General features: G+C 36.4%; 1 protein-coding gene across 1 annotated transcript in view; it reads right to left on the reverse strand.

Annotated features, from left to right (window-relative positions):
* Nucleotides 1-21,844, reverse strand: part of LOC306800366 (macrophage mannose receptor 1-like) — a 50,775-nt gene that overhangs the window by 24,553 nt on the left and 4,378 nt on the right. The window contains exons 3-9 of the mRNA XM_079302410.1: nt 20,341-20,514; nt 16,398-16,559; nt 13,505-13,618; nt 10,939-11,085; nt 6,477-6,659; nt 2,645-2,802; nt 305-415 (exon numbers count right to left, since the gene is read on the reverse strand). Coding sequence (XP_079158536.1) covers nt 305-415; nt 2,645-2,802; nt 6,477-6,659; nt 10,939-11,085; nt 13,505-13,618; nt 16,398-16,559; nt 20,341-20,514 — 1,049 coding nt within the window. The remainder of the gene's footprint in view (nt 1-304; nt 416-2,644; nt 2,803-6,476; nt 6,660-10,938; nt 11,086-13,504; nt 13,619-16,397; nt 16,560-20,340; nt 20,515-21,844) is intronic.

Here is a 21,844-nt window from a genome sequence, read left to right on the forward strand (position 1 = left end):
ACTCTTAAGGGAAGCTTGAAGGCCAATCAATGATGAATGGTTTGCTGCAAGGATAACAAGTTTGAAATTTGGTTTAAGTTCTGGGGAAAAAAAAAGGAAATATCATGAGCCAAATTACAGTCATAATTAGATTTAGTCATATAGACCACCTAGCCCATCTGCCATAGAAATGAGAAGGCAAACTCTTCCGATTATGATGAAACAGAACCTATTTTCCTGGTTTTTCTATCACCTAGGTGACAGTTTCTCTTTTTTTATCATTCTTAGCAGCCTACTCATATCAGACAGCTTCTTCTTCACTTACTCTCTGGCAGCCCACATCAATAGTTTCTTCTGCAGGAGCATCTGACATAGGTTTCCTTTTACAGATGTAGCCAATTTTCTTCTCACAAGAATGGTCTGCCCAAAATCCATCCTGAATATACAAACAGAACCTCAGTCAAATGGGCTTTAATCTCAAAAAAGCTGGTTTATACTTCTAAGTATGTAATAATTTTTTGCTAGCTTTGAATAGAGGAAGTTCAAGTTCAACTAAGTTCAATGTTTAGTTCCAATGTCATTCCTATCTCACTTTGTCTGGAGCTGATTTACCATTGACTTACACTTTCTTTGATTTTCTACCCTTTTTAAAAGCAATCCCTTCAAAGTGTCCACAAGACAACATCTTTAAAAAGACTACTGATTTAATAATCATGTTGGAGGAAAGAGAGATGTCATCTATCCCCACAGAAACACAGCTCTAACAGCAAAAAAAAACACCACCAGAAGACTGCATTCCTTAGTTAACACTCACAAAAAAATTTGGAGATGCAAAAAGTATTTTGTCAAAGTTAGAATTAATATTCTTATTCCTCATACTGCAGTTTCTTAGAAGGAACAATGACAGTCAGAGGGAATTGTACTGAAAGTAAGGAACATCACACCATGTTCCCAAAATATTTTATATTCATTTTGGCTGAACAGATGAACTAAGGAATTAAGAGATGATGGGAAACTTGTGTGCCATTCACCTGTGCCTTAAAGACTACACCTTTGTAATTGTAATTTCATACCAGATGGTGGCAATTTCCTTTTTTATTTTTCATTCTTTTTATTCTTTTGACCCCCCCCCCCCACTCCCCTATAAATGTAAAATAATCATCATGGTAATACACAAAAACAAAAAATCCATCTTCCAGCAAAAACTGTCCCAAAGCTCAACACTTCTGCCTCCAAAAACAAAGCCTTGGATGTTCACCTGGTGCTTGTGTCTGTCCTGTGCTTACTGCAAGGCAAGTCCACTGGTGGTTGTCACATCATCCCCTGCCATGTCTGTCTCATTAGGTTGGTAAACCCTTCAAATAATCACCCAAATCTCTGACCTTATCAGACTGGGAGAAATCACCTTTGCAAAACCTTCAGATTTCTCCAACACAGGAAAATCTACTCTGAAGCTATGAGTCTCTAGTTGCAGGAAGATCATTTGCTGCCTTTCCATAACTGTGTCTTGAGTGGGAATTTCATGCAGTAATTTCTAGATACATTTTACTATGTCTTATGAGCTGCCTTTTGCAAACATATCTCTGTTCTCTTACTTTCTTGTTAACTAAACCCAAACACTTCCTTGAAAAAGAAGGTGGTGTTACAGACAGGTCCAGGATTTGTTCCATAAAAATAAGTGATGGATTCAGATGGCTTCTGCCAAGGACTGATCAGCTCAAAAATACCAACAATGGAAACATAAATGCACTTAGGTAGGTAAACATCAACAGACTGAGCAGATCAACTTATGCATTGTTAATCTTGCAAAAGAAAAAAATAACCTTTGGTATGTGTACATGCTTTTTCTCCCTCCTGATAAAATAGGCAAACTCTAAAGGAGGTGGTAAGTTCAATATTTTAATTGTCACATTAAAAGGAAAAATACAACATCAACACAGACTGACTTTTATGTCAGGTATTATCTCTGTCCCTGTAATACTCCCAAGTCACTGATCATTGCCTGATTCCAGAAGACAGCCATTCCAAAGCCTTTAAATTGTGGGTATACACTCACTCAGCAAAGGCTTCCACTGATGCCATAGCTAAATACTTTACTACTTTTCTCACAGCTCCTCGTGTGCAGTGCAGATACAAGCACAGTAATTAAACCACCTAGATCCAAGATTTATAGCTTTGCCTAGAAACATGAAATTAAGATTTCTATTTTCTTCTAAAGAGAGTATTTCTCTTTAGCATCAATAAAAATTGCCAGTGCAATTTTTTAAGGTGAATCCCATATTCAGTGAAAACATATAAAAGCCAAACATATCCACAATGTCTTTTTAACTTCCTCAAGAAAGACATTTACATGTTTGTCTGTTTCCCAGTGTAATTACAAGATTCTTTTAAAAGTCCACATGCACAAACTGAAATCCAGAAATATGGATCTTGGAGAACAGTTGCCACTACTTGTCTGCTTCTCAGAGAAGACAGTGAAATTTTCTGGCAACCTCAAACAGAGGTCTTTCCTCAAAAAATTAATTCCTGACACTAAAATAGGCTGCTTCAAGCAGTAATATCCCAATTTTTTAAAATTATTTTTTATTATTTGCTCTTGCATAGGAAAAGCCCAAATGATAAATGAAATTATAAGACAATTTAGTCAACAGCTTTGTGACTTTACCTTTCCCTTCATAACAACACAGTCCTCTTGCCTGTTGTTTGCATGAGTGGGTTCTCCACGAAGCCACTTAGTGTAGGTGACAGGTGTTCCATCACTCCATTCAAAATACATCTGAACCTTGAGGTCATTCAACCCAATCCACAGCTCATCAGATGGCTCTAAAATATACAATTAACAGTCCTGTCACATATTGGGAACTTCTGTCTTTGTGGAAAATAGAAATATTTACTCTCAGGAACTTGAAAAGGCAGTCAGGAAAATAGGGTTCTCAACCTCATAGAGGTCAGACTGGTTCTCATACACCCACTCCAGTCATCAGGAAAGGCCCCACACCAAAATGACAATAAAAAAAGGGTGTCAAACTTCATAGAAAACAACCAAAATACTCCCTTTGCTGAATTATATTGCAACACAATGAGGTTCATCTTCTATTCCAATTCAAAACTCTTGTAACAACATATGAATAAACACCTAAATAAAATATTACCTCCCCTTTTCCTCCTATTTTTAGTATAGTGAAGAAAAAATATCCTATTTTCTATTGCTAAGACACCCAGTGATGTCTTTTAGAGAGCACTTGCAAGTTTCCCCACTATGTGTGTTCCTATTTCAGAGTGAGATGAAATTCACACGGTTTTTCCATTTTTTACACTTTACAGTTAAAGGAGTTAGCTGTTGGCTTTTGGCTGGAAAAAACTGCAGGACTGGTCAAGGAATTTACTTCACACTATCTGGTTTTGGGAGCTTTATTTGCATGTGTTTAAATTCCTCCACTCTAACACACTGCTACTACAATTTTAATATCTAGTTTTGCTCTGAATAAACTATTTGAATAAGGAGGATTAAAAATTTGGGCATTTATTATCATTGTCACAGGGCATTCCTCCCTAGACCTGATATTTTGATATTGTTCCGTGAAATTATAATTTTTAAAATGTTTTTTCATTATTTATTTTATATATATGTTATCCAGCATATACCATAGGCAGCAAGTGCTTGCTTTTGTCCAGAGCACTATTATTCACACTGACCAACTGCATGCCCAGTCCTTTCCTTGGGTAGCTGTCCTTCCAAGCAAAGTATAAACTACTTGGTTGCTAGAATTTGCTCATTATTAACATTCTTAATGAACAATAGGGAAACTACATTTTAACACTTTTCTCCTTAATTTATGACCTTTTATTTGTACTTATTAAACTCAGAGGTTTTTCCCTGTTCAGTTTGTTATCAAAGATCTTGCAGTCTTGCATAAGTCTTCTTCTAACACACTCTACCCAGACTGACCAGTCAACCTGACAATGAAATCACCCATGGAAATTAAAAATATCAGCTTTTTGTGAGCCCACACAAAGGTCACGAGTCGCAGGATCAGGTCTCTCAATGGAACTGGAACTGTTTCTTTTCTGTTTCTGCTGTCCCTAGCAACAGAAGTGCCTGTATATAAGCTAAAAGTCATCGTCCCCAAGGCATCCTTTCTGATTGACACATTTCAGATAGAGGTTTTCCTAGATTCCACCACAGCCTAAAATTCTGCGGTGACATTTCTGCTATCTGTTAGTTCAGGAATATGGAGGTTTCCCATTTGGCCAGCCAGGATACTGCGAATTCCACCCTCCCAGCCAGTCACTTGAATGACAGAGAGTCAACCCTCTGTCCTTTCTCCTTCCCTCCCTTGACTCTCCTGCCTTTATTACACCTAAGTGTGACCAGGCCCCATAGCCCACCCATCATTTCTTACCATTTCTCCCCCATTAAGAAGCCCTCAAATTCATAGGCTCTCAGGCTACATTTTCAAACACACACCTTTTCCTTTTCCTGCAGACTTATGTTCAGAAGTCCCCCAAAATTACATTTCAATATCCCTGTTTAAATTCTCTTCTGCTATCACTGCTGAAAGCTGTTCCAGTTGTACTGCTCATCATGCTCTCATTTCCTCCTTGCCCACTGCAATCCATGCTCTTTAATTTTTAATTTTTTTATTTAGCTACCTCTTAAAATCTTTCTGTCTATGTTTATTGAGCATTTGGCAGAGCAGAGGCATTGTCCATGGCCAGAGCTCCCATTGTGGTGGGCTCACACCATGGCAATATAAACAATAGACAACATCCTTCAACAAAATAACTATACCAAAACCATCTAAATAAGCCATGCAAATCTATGTAGTCTCTTCCTACATAATATTATTTTCCTCACTAGAACTGCTCCTTTTTTGCAATCATCTCTACAGCTGTGTGTATAAATACTAAGAGGGTTTTTTTTTTTCCAGCAGTTTGTAAAGCTGCTTCCCATTCTCAGTCATGCACAGGGCCACACTTGTGCCATATCACATGCTGGACTTCCGTGTAAACATCCAGAATGCACTTCTTTATTCTTCATGTTCCTCTCTAAAGTTCTCCTTTGTGGTGATGCCAACAAAAGCTCAGCTACCATGACAATATTCATTTCATTACACCCCTTTTTCCTCTGTTTTATCATGGGACTGAATTGTTGGCACAAAGATAGACTTTTGCTCTTTCTGTACAGCAGCATTCTGATGCAGCAAGACTTTCTAGGCACTGCAATGCATGGTGTTCTCCTCTCTGTGGTGAACAAGGGTAATCCAATACAGTCATAAACTGTTGTAAAAGGCTTCTTTAGCTGTTCCAGTTTTACTCCTCTGAAAAGAATGCTTTTAAAATAGGCTGTTGCAGCTGGTGTGCCATTTGTGAGAAGCCTGGTCTCCTTCAGAATTATTTGCCTTTCAAAAACACTCAATTTTACTAAAACAGAACAGCAGTTCAGGAAAGGTCTTTGGAGGAGGTATTAAACTATGAAATGACCCACTTCCCATATGTAAGGTGAAAATACAACTAGTTTACTTTAGAACTATCAAATGTCCTAATGTCTCATCAAGAGGTCCCACCTTTCCTAAGAATATCTTTCAAAGAGTAAAAGTTTCATGTTGTTCATGAAAGACCCAGTCACTCTCAGGAATGTGAAGGTAAGCACAGGTAAGGTGCCATGGAGGTAGCTAGGATATAAAAGTAAAGCATTTCAGCTGTTTTATTATTTCCTGCTATGCTGAAGCTCAAGGCACATGGCTACACTTCAGGGGAAGGAAAAACTGACTCATCTTTACCTGGCACTGAAAGCACACACAGGATCAGTCACTGCAAGGAAGCATATCTAGGTGTCAACCTGCTTCTCCCACAAAAAAGCAGGTAACAGTTCCTCCATGCAGGAGCAGGTTCATGTAAAGCAATAGCAACTATGAAATTGCCTCAGAGTCAGCATAGCTGCATTCTCCTGATGAACACATCTTGCATCTGTAGATTAACTTGCCTTGCAATAGCTCGAGTGTGTGCTCAGAAACCAAGCACATAAATACTGTATTTGCCAAGGGTCACATCTGAATCCATATACTGGACAGATGGATTCTTTTTTCAGGAGAAACACAACCAGCACAACTTAAAACATAAGAACATGGCAGTGTTAATAATAGGACACAGATCTATCCTTATGAAAAAGTTTTAAATTTCTTTAATCTATATAAAAGAAGAAAGGAAGAAGAAGCAGCCCTAAGAAACAGGAGTTTGGAGATAATGCAATTTGCATCACTGACCACAGGTTTTTTGTGGCAGTAAGGTCTGTTTGAGTTTTGTGCTCCTATTCTGTGTTTTTCTTCCTCTGATTTTTTTTAATTTAAAATTTAACTCCTTCTGCACTCTGCAATCAGGACAATTATTTTTAGACAGTCTCCTCATTGTGTTAACAGGTAAGACATGTTCAAAACATCTTTTTTCTTAGTGTGTATACATATATATATATACACATGCTATTATGAAATACTCACGGTACCCAAGTTGAGAAATAACAAAGCTGTATTCTTCAACATTATGGATGCTTGCCAGATCTCCATCCTCTTTCCTGCAAGATGTTAAGGCATCTTTCCATATTTTGGGGTCCCTATGAATTATGTAACAGTGACCAGCATATGACATCCATTGATCGGGACACCTAACAGGCACATTAGTCTCTGAAAAGAAAAATTGACATGAAGAGTTTCAGAATTCTGTTCTTAACTAAATACTAAAACTTCACATCAGAAAATATTTAACAAAAATGTTGAATCATATATTTTCCTTACAAAGAGCAGCAGAGATGAAAAATAAGTACAGTGATAAAAATCTGCATGAATCATTGAAAGTTAAATCTTCCACAATGTTTTGAAGAACACCACAGTTGCAAACAAGTGCTTGCAACTTGAGAAAATACAATTAAAACACAGTTCTCTATTATATAAGCATGCATATATGCATAATAAAATATAAGGTTTGCAAAGTGGTGCTTTCTATTTTTTCTACACTGATGTCAGCACCTCTCTTTATCCCTCATGCTATATGTTAAGAACCTGACTTTACAAAACATATTTATGAGAGTAATTATTTATCCCAAAAACTTAGGCACTTTATGGATTAGCCCATCTGCTAGACTACGGAAAGAAATAACTGATTATACATATTCCTAAGAGAAACCAAATTGGACTACTGCTTTTAAGAATCCTTTTCAGAAGCTTAACTGAGAAAATTATGTTGTCAAAGTAAATGATTTATGCTAAAAACTTGCTTTCAGAAGTTCAGTAGAAGAGCATCAGGGAATTGCCAACAAATACATTACTGTTCAGCAAACAATTCAGCCTTGGGAGGAGTGCCACGTGAACATATAACAAACAGAGTATTGCTGTTGTAGAAACAAATTATGATTCTTGCAGCTCTTTATTTATAATCAGCAGATGGGTTTAACAAACACCAATATATAGAGTAGAACAAGGACAGCAGGTTTCAGAAATTCTGCTGGCAAAAAAACTTGTGTATGTCAGAAGAAGAATTGTGCTTGTTTAACAACGGGATATATTCTGTAGAAATGTTTAAATAGTAGGAACCCAAACTCATGACCATGCCATGTTGCAGGCATGTATTTTCAACTGGACTATACTGATGGTTAACACTTAGTGTCACAACACACATTTCTGCTATAAGCAGTACCTGCTCTTTCAGGCCTGTGTCTAAAATGTGCTAGCATGTTCTCATAAAGTTCTAGTAAAACTCTACTTTTCCCCAGGGCAAGGGGCTTAATGCTTGCTCAATTCTGTCAAAGGAGAGGAAAAGGTGAATGAGGTGGAACTCCAGGAAAACAAACAGAATGTACATGGTATTGTTGGGAGAAACGAGAGCACAGAGGTGCCAAATGCTGTTGTAGAAGTTGGTTTGATGCTTCAGACAGCCTCCTGATTCATCTCACATCTGAACATAAGCATTTTACAGTGCTTTGCCATAAATCAGAGAACACTCAACATACCCTTATCAAACTGCAAACACTGCATAGAACAGAAACCAGCAGCTCAGACACGGCCACAGAGGGTCACACAGGTATTTATGTGTCAGTGTGTCTGTGAGCATCTCTTTTTCATGTGGATGCAGACTGTGATTACTCACTAAACACTAAAGCAGCTATGGCAGGGCAGCCAAACTTTTCCTTGTAGACCCAGTAACACCAGGGAGCTTGTTGCAGGCCACCAAAAAAAAAAAAAAAAAAAAAAAAAAAGCTGTTGATGGTCTAGTTTCTTTGCTGCAAGTCTTACTGAATTACATTGCTGGGGATTTCTTAGTACAAGAAATTCTTCAGTTCTTCATTTCAACTGCTCAGCAAAAATTAACTCTGTGCTTCCCCATTCTACTTTTAAAGAAACTACTACACAACTCAAAGCCACCCAGTTTACTTTTTCATCCTGATGGAAACATGCACTACTCCCTGGACATCAGTGAACTTAAACAAAAGAAGCAGTGCAAATTATCACAAATAAAAAGTAAAATTTAATATCACATTAACGTGTAAACAATATCATTCCAAATGTCAAGCTGATAAATTTATTGGCCTGTAAATGCAAAATAGTTATTCCTCAAATAGAGAGCAAGTACTCTTGTGAAGTTGACTTTCTTTCAAGCTTGACTTTCTGAAGTCTGAAAAATCCCACAGTGCTTGACTTGTGTGTCTAAAAGGGTGAAAGCACTAGCTGGTCAGTCTCATGATTCAGATTTCTCTCTCAGACCCATGCTATGTGGTCTGATAAGACAGATACACAGCATCTCAGAAATAACAGTAAGAGCATTTATTTCTTCTAGCTGAATATTTAAAGAAACATTTGGAAACAGTACTTTTTGATTTGAAATTAATGCATTTCCATAATCTGCAAATCTACTTTGCTGGGTTACAGAACAAATGTTCTGTAGCCCAAGGATATTTTGATGCACAACATGATGTGGCCCTCTGCTGGAAAAAAATATTTTGTTACAAGAAACAAAAACACAGAACAATCTGGCAGATGTTTGTTTTGTGAAAATCCATCTGTAATGAAAACAAATATTCTGTAAAGATTTTTCCCAACTTTGTTCTGAATACATGCATGATTGCATTCTGTTGTTAAATGCTCCTCTGTTCCACATACTGCCCTGTTAGACACAATTGTAACTTCTAGGGTTAAAATTTCAAAGGTATTTGAAATGTGGTTTTGGGTTTAATGCCAGGTGAACAACTAAGTGCATGTGTGAATTTGCAATTAATTTATTTCTTAACTCAGGAAAGCATAATCTGCCCTGAGTCTTCCTTTACACCTTTAGAAGATGAGGGCACCTAACACCTTGCATGATTCCATGCTTAGCCCTTTTATTACTTCCCCCCATGGGACAGTTTGGAAAATATTTTATTAAGTGAACCACTGCCAATCTCTGGTTTATCTGTCACAGTGTTTACTCAGCAATTTCTGTTTAATTGAAAACTTTTTTCTCTTCCTCCAAATTTCTGGTAAACCAGAGGGTAGAGGTGGCAGTAAGGATCAAAAGCCAAATGCAAAAGACAGTAATGACCATTAGACACACACCTCCCTCCAAAAAACCACCTGAATTTAAATATAAATAATATAGAAGCCATTCTTAAACTGGTAGTATATTTATAGGTATCAGTGTTTCAGAACTGATGTATGAAACTTGAAAAGCTGAGCAGTAGCCAGCCAAACAACCTAAAACAACCTATATAAATGGAAATATTTGGGTGTTACCTGTATAAAAAGAGTAACAAAACTTCACATCTTAAATAAGGAAATAATATAAACATGCATTGAATTCTGTCTTAGCTAAAGCAATGAATGTACTTGATTTCAATAAAAAATGATCAATTAAATTAATTAATTAAGATGTATTTTGCTATCTAATTAATGAGACAACAGCTCATTTCTTCTCTTAGCAACAAAGCCAAACAAATGAGGCAAAATCCTCTGTTCTAAGTGTTTTTAACAGGACTAATTCCATATTGGCAAAAGCAGAAAAATTATTAAAATACCAACTGCTTTTTAAGCCAAGTATCAAACACTGATTTTCCAAAACATCTGCTTTTCAAGTAGTGATGAAGATTAATAAATGTATTAGAAATCTAGTTCCAGTTCATCCTTCTGCTTCTAAAGCCTATACAAAATAATATCAGTGGATTTAGGAGATACAGGTATGTCCTGGATAAAGGAAGGAACTTGGAAAGAACAGGAAAAAAGAATGATGAAACAAAGGAATAAGTTACAAGATGTTTGTAGTACATAAAGAGATAATAAAGAAAGAGGTCAAAATAAATCTTATCTCTCTTCTGTCTTTCTTATGAGGCCAGCTCCAGAACTACATTTCTTCTGAAATAGAAGAACTACATTTCTTCTTCTCTATAGATATAATTTAAATAATTTCATAAATAATTATATCTGCTTTAATATGTATATAAGTAAATATTTTTATATCTCTACATAAAAATTTCTATGTTTATAAGACACATAGATACATTAAAAATATCCAATTCAAAAGAATGTTAAAAAAATTTTCTAGTCCACTACTGACTTGCACTAACTCATAAGCAGTAAAAATTACAGGAAGAAGTAGATTAGTTTCATTGTGTACATGGGGCTTCAGACAATTACATCATTTAAAAAATATTAAATTCATTTTTTATTATTTTATAATCAAAATTTGATGGTTCTGCCTGATTTTGGGAAAGAGAACTCCATGATTTGGCAATTTAGAACTCAAGACTACTGAAGAAAGTTTATTACACAGGAAATAGGGAGGCCAGAGCAAAAAGGAAGTACACACTGTTCACTTTTAGAGGGAATCTTGGTCAAACCACAGTCTATAGCTTGGTTTTACCACATGCAATAATACTCCAGTTACAGATAAAAAACATTGCTGATTAAGAATTTGTTGAGGGTTTATTACCAAGCTTACCTTTGGGAATAATGAAAGATTCTAAGGTAGCATTTCCTCGTTTACAAATATAACCAAGTTTCTTATCACATTCCCAGTTCTCCCACTTTGCACCTTTGCCAGGATTCAATGCACCACAGATTTTTCCAGGTTCTGGAGAAGGATGGCCTTAAAAAAAATAAAACAAAGCAAATCAAAAAACTACCACCACAAAACTCTACAACAACAGAGTATAAGCACAACATGGTTACCCTCCCAAATCTCACATTTCCTTCTGGTTGATGCTCCAAACACAAAATTCATTAACATGTAGAAAACTCTGGTACTTGACAGTTCTTTAGCCTGAAGGAGGAAGTTCATTGCCTTAAGAGATAATTTTTCCACAGCAGCCACAAGTTGCAAATTCATAATTTTACAGACTCTTTACATGTTCAAAGTCCTGGTAGAAGGTGTCACAGTGTATGTGTTTATTTTCTTTGGGATTTTCTCCTTTTCTAAATGGAGAATGTCTAAAATCCAGAGGACAGTCTAGGTAAAAAAAACTTGTTCCATAAGCTAGTCAAATTCTGCATTTGGTATAAGAAAAATAGTAAGTATTTATTTTGCTGATGTGAGCTTCCTGCTTATTTGCCTAGATAACATGACAATATCAGGATATTGTAGATTTTTTTGTTACACCTAGAAGAAAAGTAGAACCGGTAGAACAGAAGAAATTTCAGCAATAAACCAGGTGAACTTTTCAAGATCTGACATACTGTTATTAAACTTAGCATGTTTTGTCTTTAATTTCTGACCATACACCACTATAGTACACAACAAATATTGGTACTACACAGAATAAACACAACAAAACAATATTTTTAGACTCCAAGGCTGTTCACTGAAATTCTCTTACACCAATATGATTTCATTACTTTAGATTAAATACAGTCTTATATTTGCAGTCGTGTTCTATCATCTTCTCACAGGAGAAATAGATAAGCATAAATCAAAAATACAATTTTAAATTGTTTTATTGCATAAAGAAGTTCAGCTGTTGGCAGCTAGATCCCCAAATTGTCTAAGCTAAATCAGTTTTGTTTAAACATTGATAACAGCTCCATTTTTCTCATTTATTTAGAGCTAATGAAATGGAAAATTATGGGGTTTCCACTAATTCCCTTAAATTGTGTTAATGGAAAAATAGTTAATTCTTAAACATTCCATGTAATGGGGATGAGACAGAGGGAGGCTGACCAGCATAAAGTGATGGAGACAGCACAAATATAAAATATGTTATATGGGCATAAGAGTAGAGTATTACCTTAGAATGAAATAAGGAACATGAGGAGTTAAGGATAAATGGAGTTCGTTTTTGTTACATCAAAACCCATCTTAACTATTACATTCTTTACAGCACAACTGAGAATTGTCTGCAGTTTTACCAATTACACAGAGCTCCTCCTGCTGCTTTGGCTCCCTCTCACAACTGTTTTTCCCCCACCCCTCCCTGTGTGCAGATTCTCATCAGTGCACTTGGATGACAGACTATAAACACCTCCACAGCAACTTGCAGCTCATCTCTTTGCCTGTGTGCTCACTCCACTGGAGAGCAAGTTATAAAAAGGTCAATTCACTCTTCAGATCTTACCTGCTCAAGAAGTTTGTCCACATAAAATGTACTTTTGGCCTTACTGACATGAGGAAGTCCCTGGGTGATACACTGGAGCATGCACTTATGGTTACTGATGATTAAATGCTCAGTGAAGATAAAGAGAATTTACACTGCAGAACTTCAGACACCTACTTTAAATTAGTCTCCAAAAGCTCCCTGAATAGCCAGTGCAAGGGAACAAGGAGCTAAGCAAGGGTCCTGCAAAATCACACTATTACACAGGAACTCTGAATAGTCAACCAGAGATGCAGCCCTTCACCTCGTGCACAGATGACACAGATGAAAAACTTTTTAATGACTGCAGAAGTTCAACCCTGCAGCCACAGCCGTGGAGTAGCTGGGCTTCCTTCAAAGTAGTCTAGCCTCAAATGTTTGGCTTGATATGTGTTACTGTTGAAGGCAGGTTAATCCCAAATGAAAATGAAAACTTCTGCAAGCAAATAAAAAAAATTGAATAAAAATAAATTGCAAAGGAATTTAAAGAAAAGGGGGAAAAAAACCAAAAACTAAAACAAAGCAAACAAAAGCATCATTGACTTCAAGCATTGATATATGTCTGTCATCAGAGTGCACCGATGAGAATCTGCATGCAAGGAGGGGAAAACATCTCACAAATGAAAACCCCTACAGCACCTGATTTCTTGTGTATTCAGAAATAAAACAAATTAGGAAGATGTGCAAATGAAGCATCAACAGATGACTTAAAACTTTCCTGTGGATTTTGAGGCTATAATTTCCATTATGAATAATAAATTATGGTGCATATCCCTAGCATAAGGGCCATTATTCACAGTGTTTACAATGACAATCAGAATCTTTCAGCATCAAAACAAGCTCAATAATTGCAGGGGAATAAAATGCTAGAAAATATATTTGTTACACAATGACCAAATTTCTGCCTTTAGAACTGAGCAGCAATGGGTTTAGCCTTACCTGGAACCCAGTTTAAGTACCGAAAGGGAGCACCACCAACCCACTGCCATCCACTGTTGAAATTCAAACTGTTGAGACCAAACCAGAGAGCTGAACTCAGTGTGCGAGTCAGACCTAGGCAACAGAGACAGAGAGAGATATGGAAGTCCACAGCAAGAGCAAACACTCCTCAAAAATTGAGAGCTGAATTCTTGTTAAGCCTTCTTTCTCCTAGCACAAGTTTTAACAATTGTTAACGTTCTAGTTAAGGTGGTTATGCTAAACCTGAAAAACAGGTCATCTTACATTGGTCAGTTTAGTTTTAGAGTTTTGCCATATTTAGGTTTGGAGAATTTTGTTACAACAGAAAACAAAATTATTCTGCTATCATTGATCACAATATGAAACTTTTTTTCAGAACTATTTAAATATTAAATAGATACAGTTGCAGAAAATGTCACAAAACAAAAATCAGCTTTCTAAAATGAAAGATATAATTTCCCAGAGTATGTTTTCTCTTCCATAAAATTAAAAAGTGTGAATTTCACAGTGTAAAAAACTTGTTCTTATTTATCAAAATATATTAAAATGCAGTCATTGCCAACATCATATTTTTGTGCAATTTTCAGACTGATCTGATTTCAGTTCTTTAGCCAATGATGTCAGGCTTCAACAAAAACCTGTTCAAATGTATTCCTCTAGCTCTGAAAAGCACTTAGAAATACCATGCTTATGTACGGCCCTACTGAACATCATTCATAGTCATTACCAATCAATTCTCTATCTCTACCCTTAGTATAAGGCTTGGAGGCACAGCTGGATGCATGCTGATTTTTTAAATATAAGCGTGTTTCTGCATAGTTTACAGAAAGCCATTGTGCAATATGTATAATTTGTTTCTGCTTCTACTGATGGCATCATGCCAAGTTGTTGGAATTTGTAGCTGTCTTTTACACCACAATGATGGACAGCACTTGAGGCATGGCAAAGTTAAAAGAAGAACGGAGTTGACTGGAAAGGATTGGAATCTCAGACCTGGTTTTGCAACAACACATTGACATGTTCTGTAACTTCTGGACAAACAACTTGTGGTTAGGAGAATTGAGAACTGAGCATGACAGGAAATCCTAGTACTGCCAGAGTAGTTGTATAATGAAAAACTGATCTTCAAACACATTCAGCAGCCATGTGTCTCAGTTTGCAATTAAAACACATCAACTAATAACTACCTCCTGTGTCAGCACCAGTTTGCTCCCTTGAGCACTAATTCCACCAATAATTTTCTCACAGTCATTTGAAAAACAACCCATGTTTTGACCAAATCTTTAAATTGAAAACAGAAGTTTAGAGAGAACAAATTGTTCATGGCATTACATTTCTCATTCCTCTAAAGTGAAGAAATATGGATTTGACTGATGGACTATGAGATGGACAAGGAATTGGCTGGATGTCTGCACCTAGAGTTACAGCCAATGGCTTAGGATCCAAATGGAAACCAGTAACAAGTGGTGTCCCTCTAGGGTCTGTACTGGGACCAGTGTTATTAATATCCATGCCAGCCACACAGACAGTGGGATTGGGTGCACCCTCAGCAGTTTGCAGATGACACCCAGCTGAGTGGTGCATTTGATCCACTTGAGGGAAGAGATGGCAACCAGAGGGCTCTGACAGGCTTGAGGAGGGAGCCCGTGAAGTTCAGCAAGGCCAAGCACCAGGTCCTATCCCTGGGCCATGGGAATTCACAATATCAATATGGAATAGGGGGTGAATGGATTGAGAGCAGCACTGCAGAGAAGGACTTTAGGATGCTCATCCCTGGAACATCCCTCCTGTGGGGAATGGCTGGGACAGCTGGGGTTGTTTGGCCTGGAGAGGAGAAGGCTCTGGGAAGATCTCATCATGGCTCTTCAATAAATGAAAAGGACTTCCAAGAAATTTAGTAGACTTTTTACCAGAGCTTGTAGGGCCAGGACAAGGGGTAATAGTTTAAAAACAAAAGAGGGTAGATTTAGATTGGATATAAGGAAGGCAATTTTTACAATGTTGATGGTACAGGTTGCCCTGAGAAATGGTTGATGCTCATCACTGAAAGTGTTCAAGGTAAGGTTAGATGGGATTTTGAGCAACCTGGTCTAATCCATGATGTCCCATACCATGGCAGAGAGGTTGGGCTAGTTGAGCTTTAAATGTTCCTTCCAACTCAAACCATTCTCTTACCCTCTTATTCTACAAAATTAGAGAGTACAACATATAGCTTGTGGTATAGAATACTTTATCTTTCAATTGATGTAATATATGCAAAATATTTTCTAATCTATTTAACAGATGAATCTGTGGACTATTTCATGTTTGTACACTCTCTGAGAAGGTAGTAAAGAGGACTTTCTCAATGTAGAATGTAAATATATTTTAAAAAATTGAAGAATTTTCTCATAGGAAGTGGAAACTCCTTCCGAAAACTTTGAAGGAGATTGAAACTGAAAGAGAATTTTTATGAGTCCTTTTGTTTATTAGTTCTTTTTCTTTTCATGTTTTAGGATACACTGAAGATGCGATGGCTTTAGTGAAATAGTCAAAACTGCTGACTAATCCACATTTCAATAAGTATGCAATCTTGGTACCTACATCTTTCATTTACAAACTACTTTGCATTTTTCTGCATTCCAACATTCATTCTTTATTGCCTGCATTACTTAATTGTTGTATTTTTTTATGTTACTATTAGTTTATGGCAATATTTAACCATGATAAATTGAATATTATCTCTCTTATATTTCCAGATAAACCATAACTATTTCAATTTACTAATTACTAGAATTGAACAAATACAATCTTCAAGAAGGAACATGTTATATTGAAGTCACTGTTGCAATAATACACTTTTTAAAAGAAAATAAGGATAATATTAACCTACCTGTCAGGTATGTTTGTTCATGTAACTCTGTGATGCTTAATAACTCTGCCTTCTGCTGCTGACAGCTTTTTCTTGCCTGATGCCATTTCAGAGCTGTCTCAGAGTTTATCTGGTACTGGACATTTGTTAAAGGGTCTGTGTTCCACAAATCATTACTAGTAACTATAGGGAGAAATGAAAATGATGTAACTCATCATGAAGACAGCATCAGATGAAACATACCAAAAATAATGGGTAGCAAAAGACATAAAATGCCTGAACACTGCTATAGACAAATGGTTTGACAGAAATCCTGAGGTTGTTGTAGTAGATCCAGGACAGTAGGCAGGGAATGAAACAAGGTCAGTTTTCTCTGGTACAACAAATCTGCTGTTTAAGGTAAACAATAAGTGGCTAAAAATGTGATAAGATAGTTGATTTGTGAATGTGGGGAAAAGGACTAAAAACTACCAGGCTGATGCTAGCTAAGGTGCATATCAAGCTGACCTTTTCTCTGGGATAAATCCCAAATGTTTTTCTGATTTGGGTCACTATGTGAAGTGTCTATGGATTTCTTACTGTGATTGTGGTAATCAGACCCAAGTGCTGAATGCAAAGCTGACATCATCAGCTCCATCTCACATTTCCCTGCAATTCTTGATTCCTTAGGCATATGTCTGACATAGTATGGCTTTCTCCTCTGCCTTGTAGCCTGGCTGAACTCCTTGGACACCTGAACTTGGCACTTTTAGGCAGTGTCAGTGAAATCATCCTCCAAAAGGATCCAACACTGAAGCTGCCCCAGAAGGTTCCAGGTACTCTTTACACTGCTGCAGTCTCTCCTGGCTCATCTCTACTGTATCTCCACAAACAAGCAACAGAAGACAGTGTGATCTTGATCTGCCAAAAATGGAACCTACATGAGGTCCCAACACTGAGCTAAATACCACATAAAGGGAATAAAGTTGCATGACTGAAGCAGAACACAGCAGAGAACACGGCATGTCTGCCAAGCAGAAAACAACTGAATTCCTGAAGCCTTTATCAGCTTCTCAAGTTGCAATCCGAAAAAATTGAGAGAAAGAGGTCTCATCTGAATTCAGAATGCTCAAAAAGCTTCAGTCTGCAAATAAAGGGAAACAGTACAATAAACAAAACTCAAAACAAAGCATGATGCATGTTAAATATCAGGAGGTCACTCACCAGTTCCACTTTTTGCTGTATTAAATCTGATTATCTATAGATAATATAAAGTGCTTCTTTTTGTATTCTATTTATTTTAAAAAGAAATAAATATAGCCTATTCTAATAATGATATTTTGGTAAAAGTGGGAACATTCATCTGATTATCACATTATCCACAAATCAACTTCTGTTCAAAATATTTTACAACTACCAGAATAAAACCTTTGTTGCTACATTACATTCTAAAAGACCATAAATCCTTGTGCACATGCCTGGGATAAAATTAATACTGCAAAAATAGTAAAACCTATAATTCAGTAAAGAAAAGTGGCTCTGACTTGATAGTAAGGGGTTTATAAATCTTGTGCAATTATTACAGAGAAGAGGTAAACAGGTCTTGGGCATTCATCCAAACTTCCACCTCAGTTACTCAGCGTCATAATTTATAGCTGACTTCCATATGGTGCTCTCTTGTAGAATTTTGGCCTTTCATAAAAATCAAATTCATTTCTAAGTCTTGGGAAATTTGCTTTTAAGACATTTTAGAGTTCAAATGTCATTGCAGAGCAGGATTTTGGAAAATCTATGTGATATTGTTTAAAGCTTAGTTCCCCAGAGAAACAAAAAAAAGGATGAATAACTTTTCTGGGATAATATATTTTAGCACCTAGCTAAAGTAGTGTTAAATCTCACCTGTCCTCACTACATAAGTAGAAAATTATTAAAAATCTGGACTCTATCCCTACACAGATTAATTCAGCATGCATTTATTGTCTGCAGGTTTTGTTTCTGTCATAGTCACCAGCATTTTTATGCTTAGAAGGCTTTCTGAATCCTTCACTAAATGCATGGCTCTTTCATCCATCAAGAAAAAGGTCTCAATGGACTTTTTCCCACTGGAATTGAGCTATAGGTACATGTTGAGTGACTCTGATGGTCTTATACTGTGCCACTTGTTTTCATCCCCAACACCTTAGAAGTGCAGTATACAGTTCAAAAAGACATGGTGTGACCTAAAAAGAGGCAGCATTTCCTAGGCTACTAAAATTGTTTGCTGTAGCAGCACTGCTTAGTTCCTTTCCTTGGGGTTTAAGCTTCTGCTGTTACTGTCTCAGCATCTCTTTCTAAATCATCAAATAAAGGGTCATAATCACAATTATGTCATCTCCACTGATAAAATTTCTCCAGCTCTATTGATTATAATAACTGTTGCAAGTATAGCCTCATGTCCTCTTCGTTTTGGAGAAAATGTGAAGTGGTTTTGGTCACAATGAGAAGTGACTGGGTCACCCACAGACATTTCACTGAAGGTCCCAGCCCCAGTATGAGCAGCTGTAATAGTTTGCATCACATATTTTCATGCTGGCACCCTTGGCCTCCTGGACAGTTTGAGAAACAGCACTTTATTCTTAGTAAAAAAAAAAATTAATACTCACAGACTTAAGCATTCCATTTTTATAGCTGTTGATGAAGTTTATTAACCTATCACACTTTCATATTTCACTCATTTCTCTTTCATTGGGATGACTAAAACTTCTGCTACCATGGCCTGTCTCTTACTAAAATATATGACCCAAACTTGAATATTTTATAGCCACTACTGAAGAATCAGGAAGGAAATATGCAGGCAGTCAGCATAAAACAGTTTTTTCCAAAAACAATCACTGCCATCTGAATGCATTTCCTTGAATTATGTCAAAGAATTAAACAAAATTTTAATGATGCCTCCGATTTTTTCTACTCAAATAATACTAGGCAGGGAGTATTCTTAAGTCAACTTTACATGTGCTTTATTAATGGGATTGATATTTCCAGCATGTTTTTGTTATCTTGAAAATTATACCGGCATAGGAGAAAAAAAAAGTGTGATTTTTACTTGTCTGAAATAGTCAATTCAACATTCATGGAAATCAGGCAAGGACACCAGCATTTTGCAATCAAACCAGTTAAGATCAACCCAAACAGTTTTCTTCACATCAAAGGAAAGGCATATTTTTCTCCTCAGCTCTGCTTGCAGTCAGCACGTGATTTACAGCAAAACACAATAATAAAGAAAAGGAGAGAGAAGTGCCACCTTTCTCAGCATGACAGAAGAAGCAGATTGCAGACAAAATGTTTAGTACATATTTTTCACGGGTCCAGAGAAAATTCATTAAAAATAAAAAGAATTCAAATACAAGCAGGCATAAATTACTCCTATTTACTTAAAGTAAGATCAACATTTCTAAATAAAGTTCTACATATTGATAATACTGCATTTTAAACACCAAGTATATTCCAACCAGGGAATTTAGAATACAAATACTTCTAATTGTGTTAAAAGACAGAGCTAAAATACAGTACACAAATTTGGGAAACACTGTGATGTAAAGAGTTCATGAAAGCTCCTTCATGTCTAAAAGAAAACTCATTCTCCAAAGTAATTTTAATTTTCAACTAAACTGTATTCTAGCTTTCAGTTCCACTTCATGGATTTCTACTTTTTAGTCTTTTCCATTCACTACTTATGCTAATGTAGCATCTTTACATCTAATTGACTTTGCATTTAAGTAAATGGTGTGTGTAGATATTCCAGTATACAATTAACATACTTTCACTCAAAAATAATTGGGCAATGTTTTTTTATGTTGGGTCCTATATTTGGATATTTATGTAGCTCTTAAAAGGAAAGCAGGCTAAACAGAGACACAAACTGAACCATTTCAGAAGCACATGTTATGGACATATATCCAGGCAACTCAATAACAGCACTGCAGAACCATAAATGTAAAAAGCTTACATTTCATTGGGCAGAATCCATACTTCCTGTCAACATCATAGTCTGAAGTGGTTCCACACCAGAACCAGCCATCTGATCTGCCAGCATCTGTGCAGTCAGCATACCATTTACCACCAAACTTAAAAGGAAATACACAAGGGGCTCCATTGTCATTTCCTTTCACTGTGTAGGTATCTAAGGAGACACAACAATTCAAAAATGAATAAAAATTAATAAGCATGGGATATATAGGGGTTCAACTTTATGATGCTATTATAGCAAGGAAAGCTTGCTAGCTTAGTATACACTGTACTAAAAATGGAACATTGATCATTTGATCATTTTACTCTAGGTCTAATCTGATACCCACATTCACAGTGAGACAACTTTTTGTTGTTAAGGGAGATAACAGACCACAACTCTCTGAGCCAAAACAAGTACATTGCCATGCTAAACTTCCCATGCATAACAACCAAAAGTATAAAACCCACACACTTATGCAATTTTTTAAAGCACAAAAGACTATTGAGCATTCTGACAATAACACAGTGAATTGCTGATCATTTTGGACATGAAAGAGCATGTATATGTAGACTTTAAAGATATATACTATGGAGTGACTCCATTATATTATGCCCAAATAAATTTTATATTTGCATCTAAGATATTTTTTGTTTTAGCAGAAACCTGGCTCAATGAACCTTATGAAAGTAACTAAAGCAGGTTTCAGTGTGTGCACATGTAATGTACATTCATTGATGGAAAGACATACAGGGAAACTGTACTTGACAAGGGTTTTTGGAGAGGTGGCATACCAGGGTCACTGTCTCACAGGGCTGCTAGAAAACAGAGGAGGAAGGAATAGCAGGACATTATTACATTTCCCCCCTGCCTTCTTTCACATAATTTGCTTTGCTAGGGTTCTTCTATTCTGGCTTCTGGCCAAGGACTAGTACTGTAGTTAACCATGGTGTAAACCACAGAAACTGCATCCACATCTCCCCCTGTAACCATTTCTATTTATCAAAGAATACTAAATGGGAAGTCAAGTGTATTTCCAGATACTTATCATGAATATATATAGAGAGAGGTATTATACATAACTTTTTCAAATTTAACTATTTAAAATATCTTATTTCTTTGTCTAACATTTTAGCACCAACTCTGAGACTCACTTCAAACACCTAAGAAGATATTTGCAGTACATTGGAAATGAAGATGTCAAGAGTTAACTAATATCTTGCTGCCAGTTAATATTTGCACCCCAAGGGAAAAAAATACAACCAACAGATTAAACAATCACACCATGTGTTTCTATACACATGTAGTAAATAATAAAAGCTATCATCAACTGCTGTGTAATAGTTACACACATGTTTTCAATAACCATAGAATTTTTTATTCCCTCCAAATGAATCACTACCATGCACGGTTAATCATCTATCAGCACTTTGACAAGTCTGACAAAAACCAAAATGAACTACTCAAGAAACAAAAAGCACACCCACAAATTGTTGATTGCACC

The sequence above is a fragment of the Erithacus rubecula genome (genome assembly GCF_903797595.1).
Source record: "Erithacus rubecula genome assembly, chromosome: 3".
NCBI lineage: Eukaryota > Metazoa > Chordata > Aves > Passeriformes > Muscicapidae > Erithacus > Erithacus rubecula.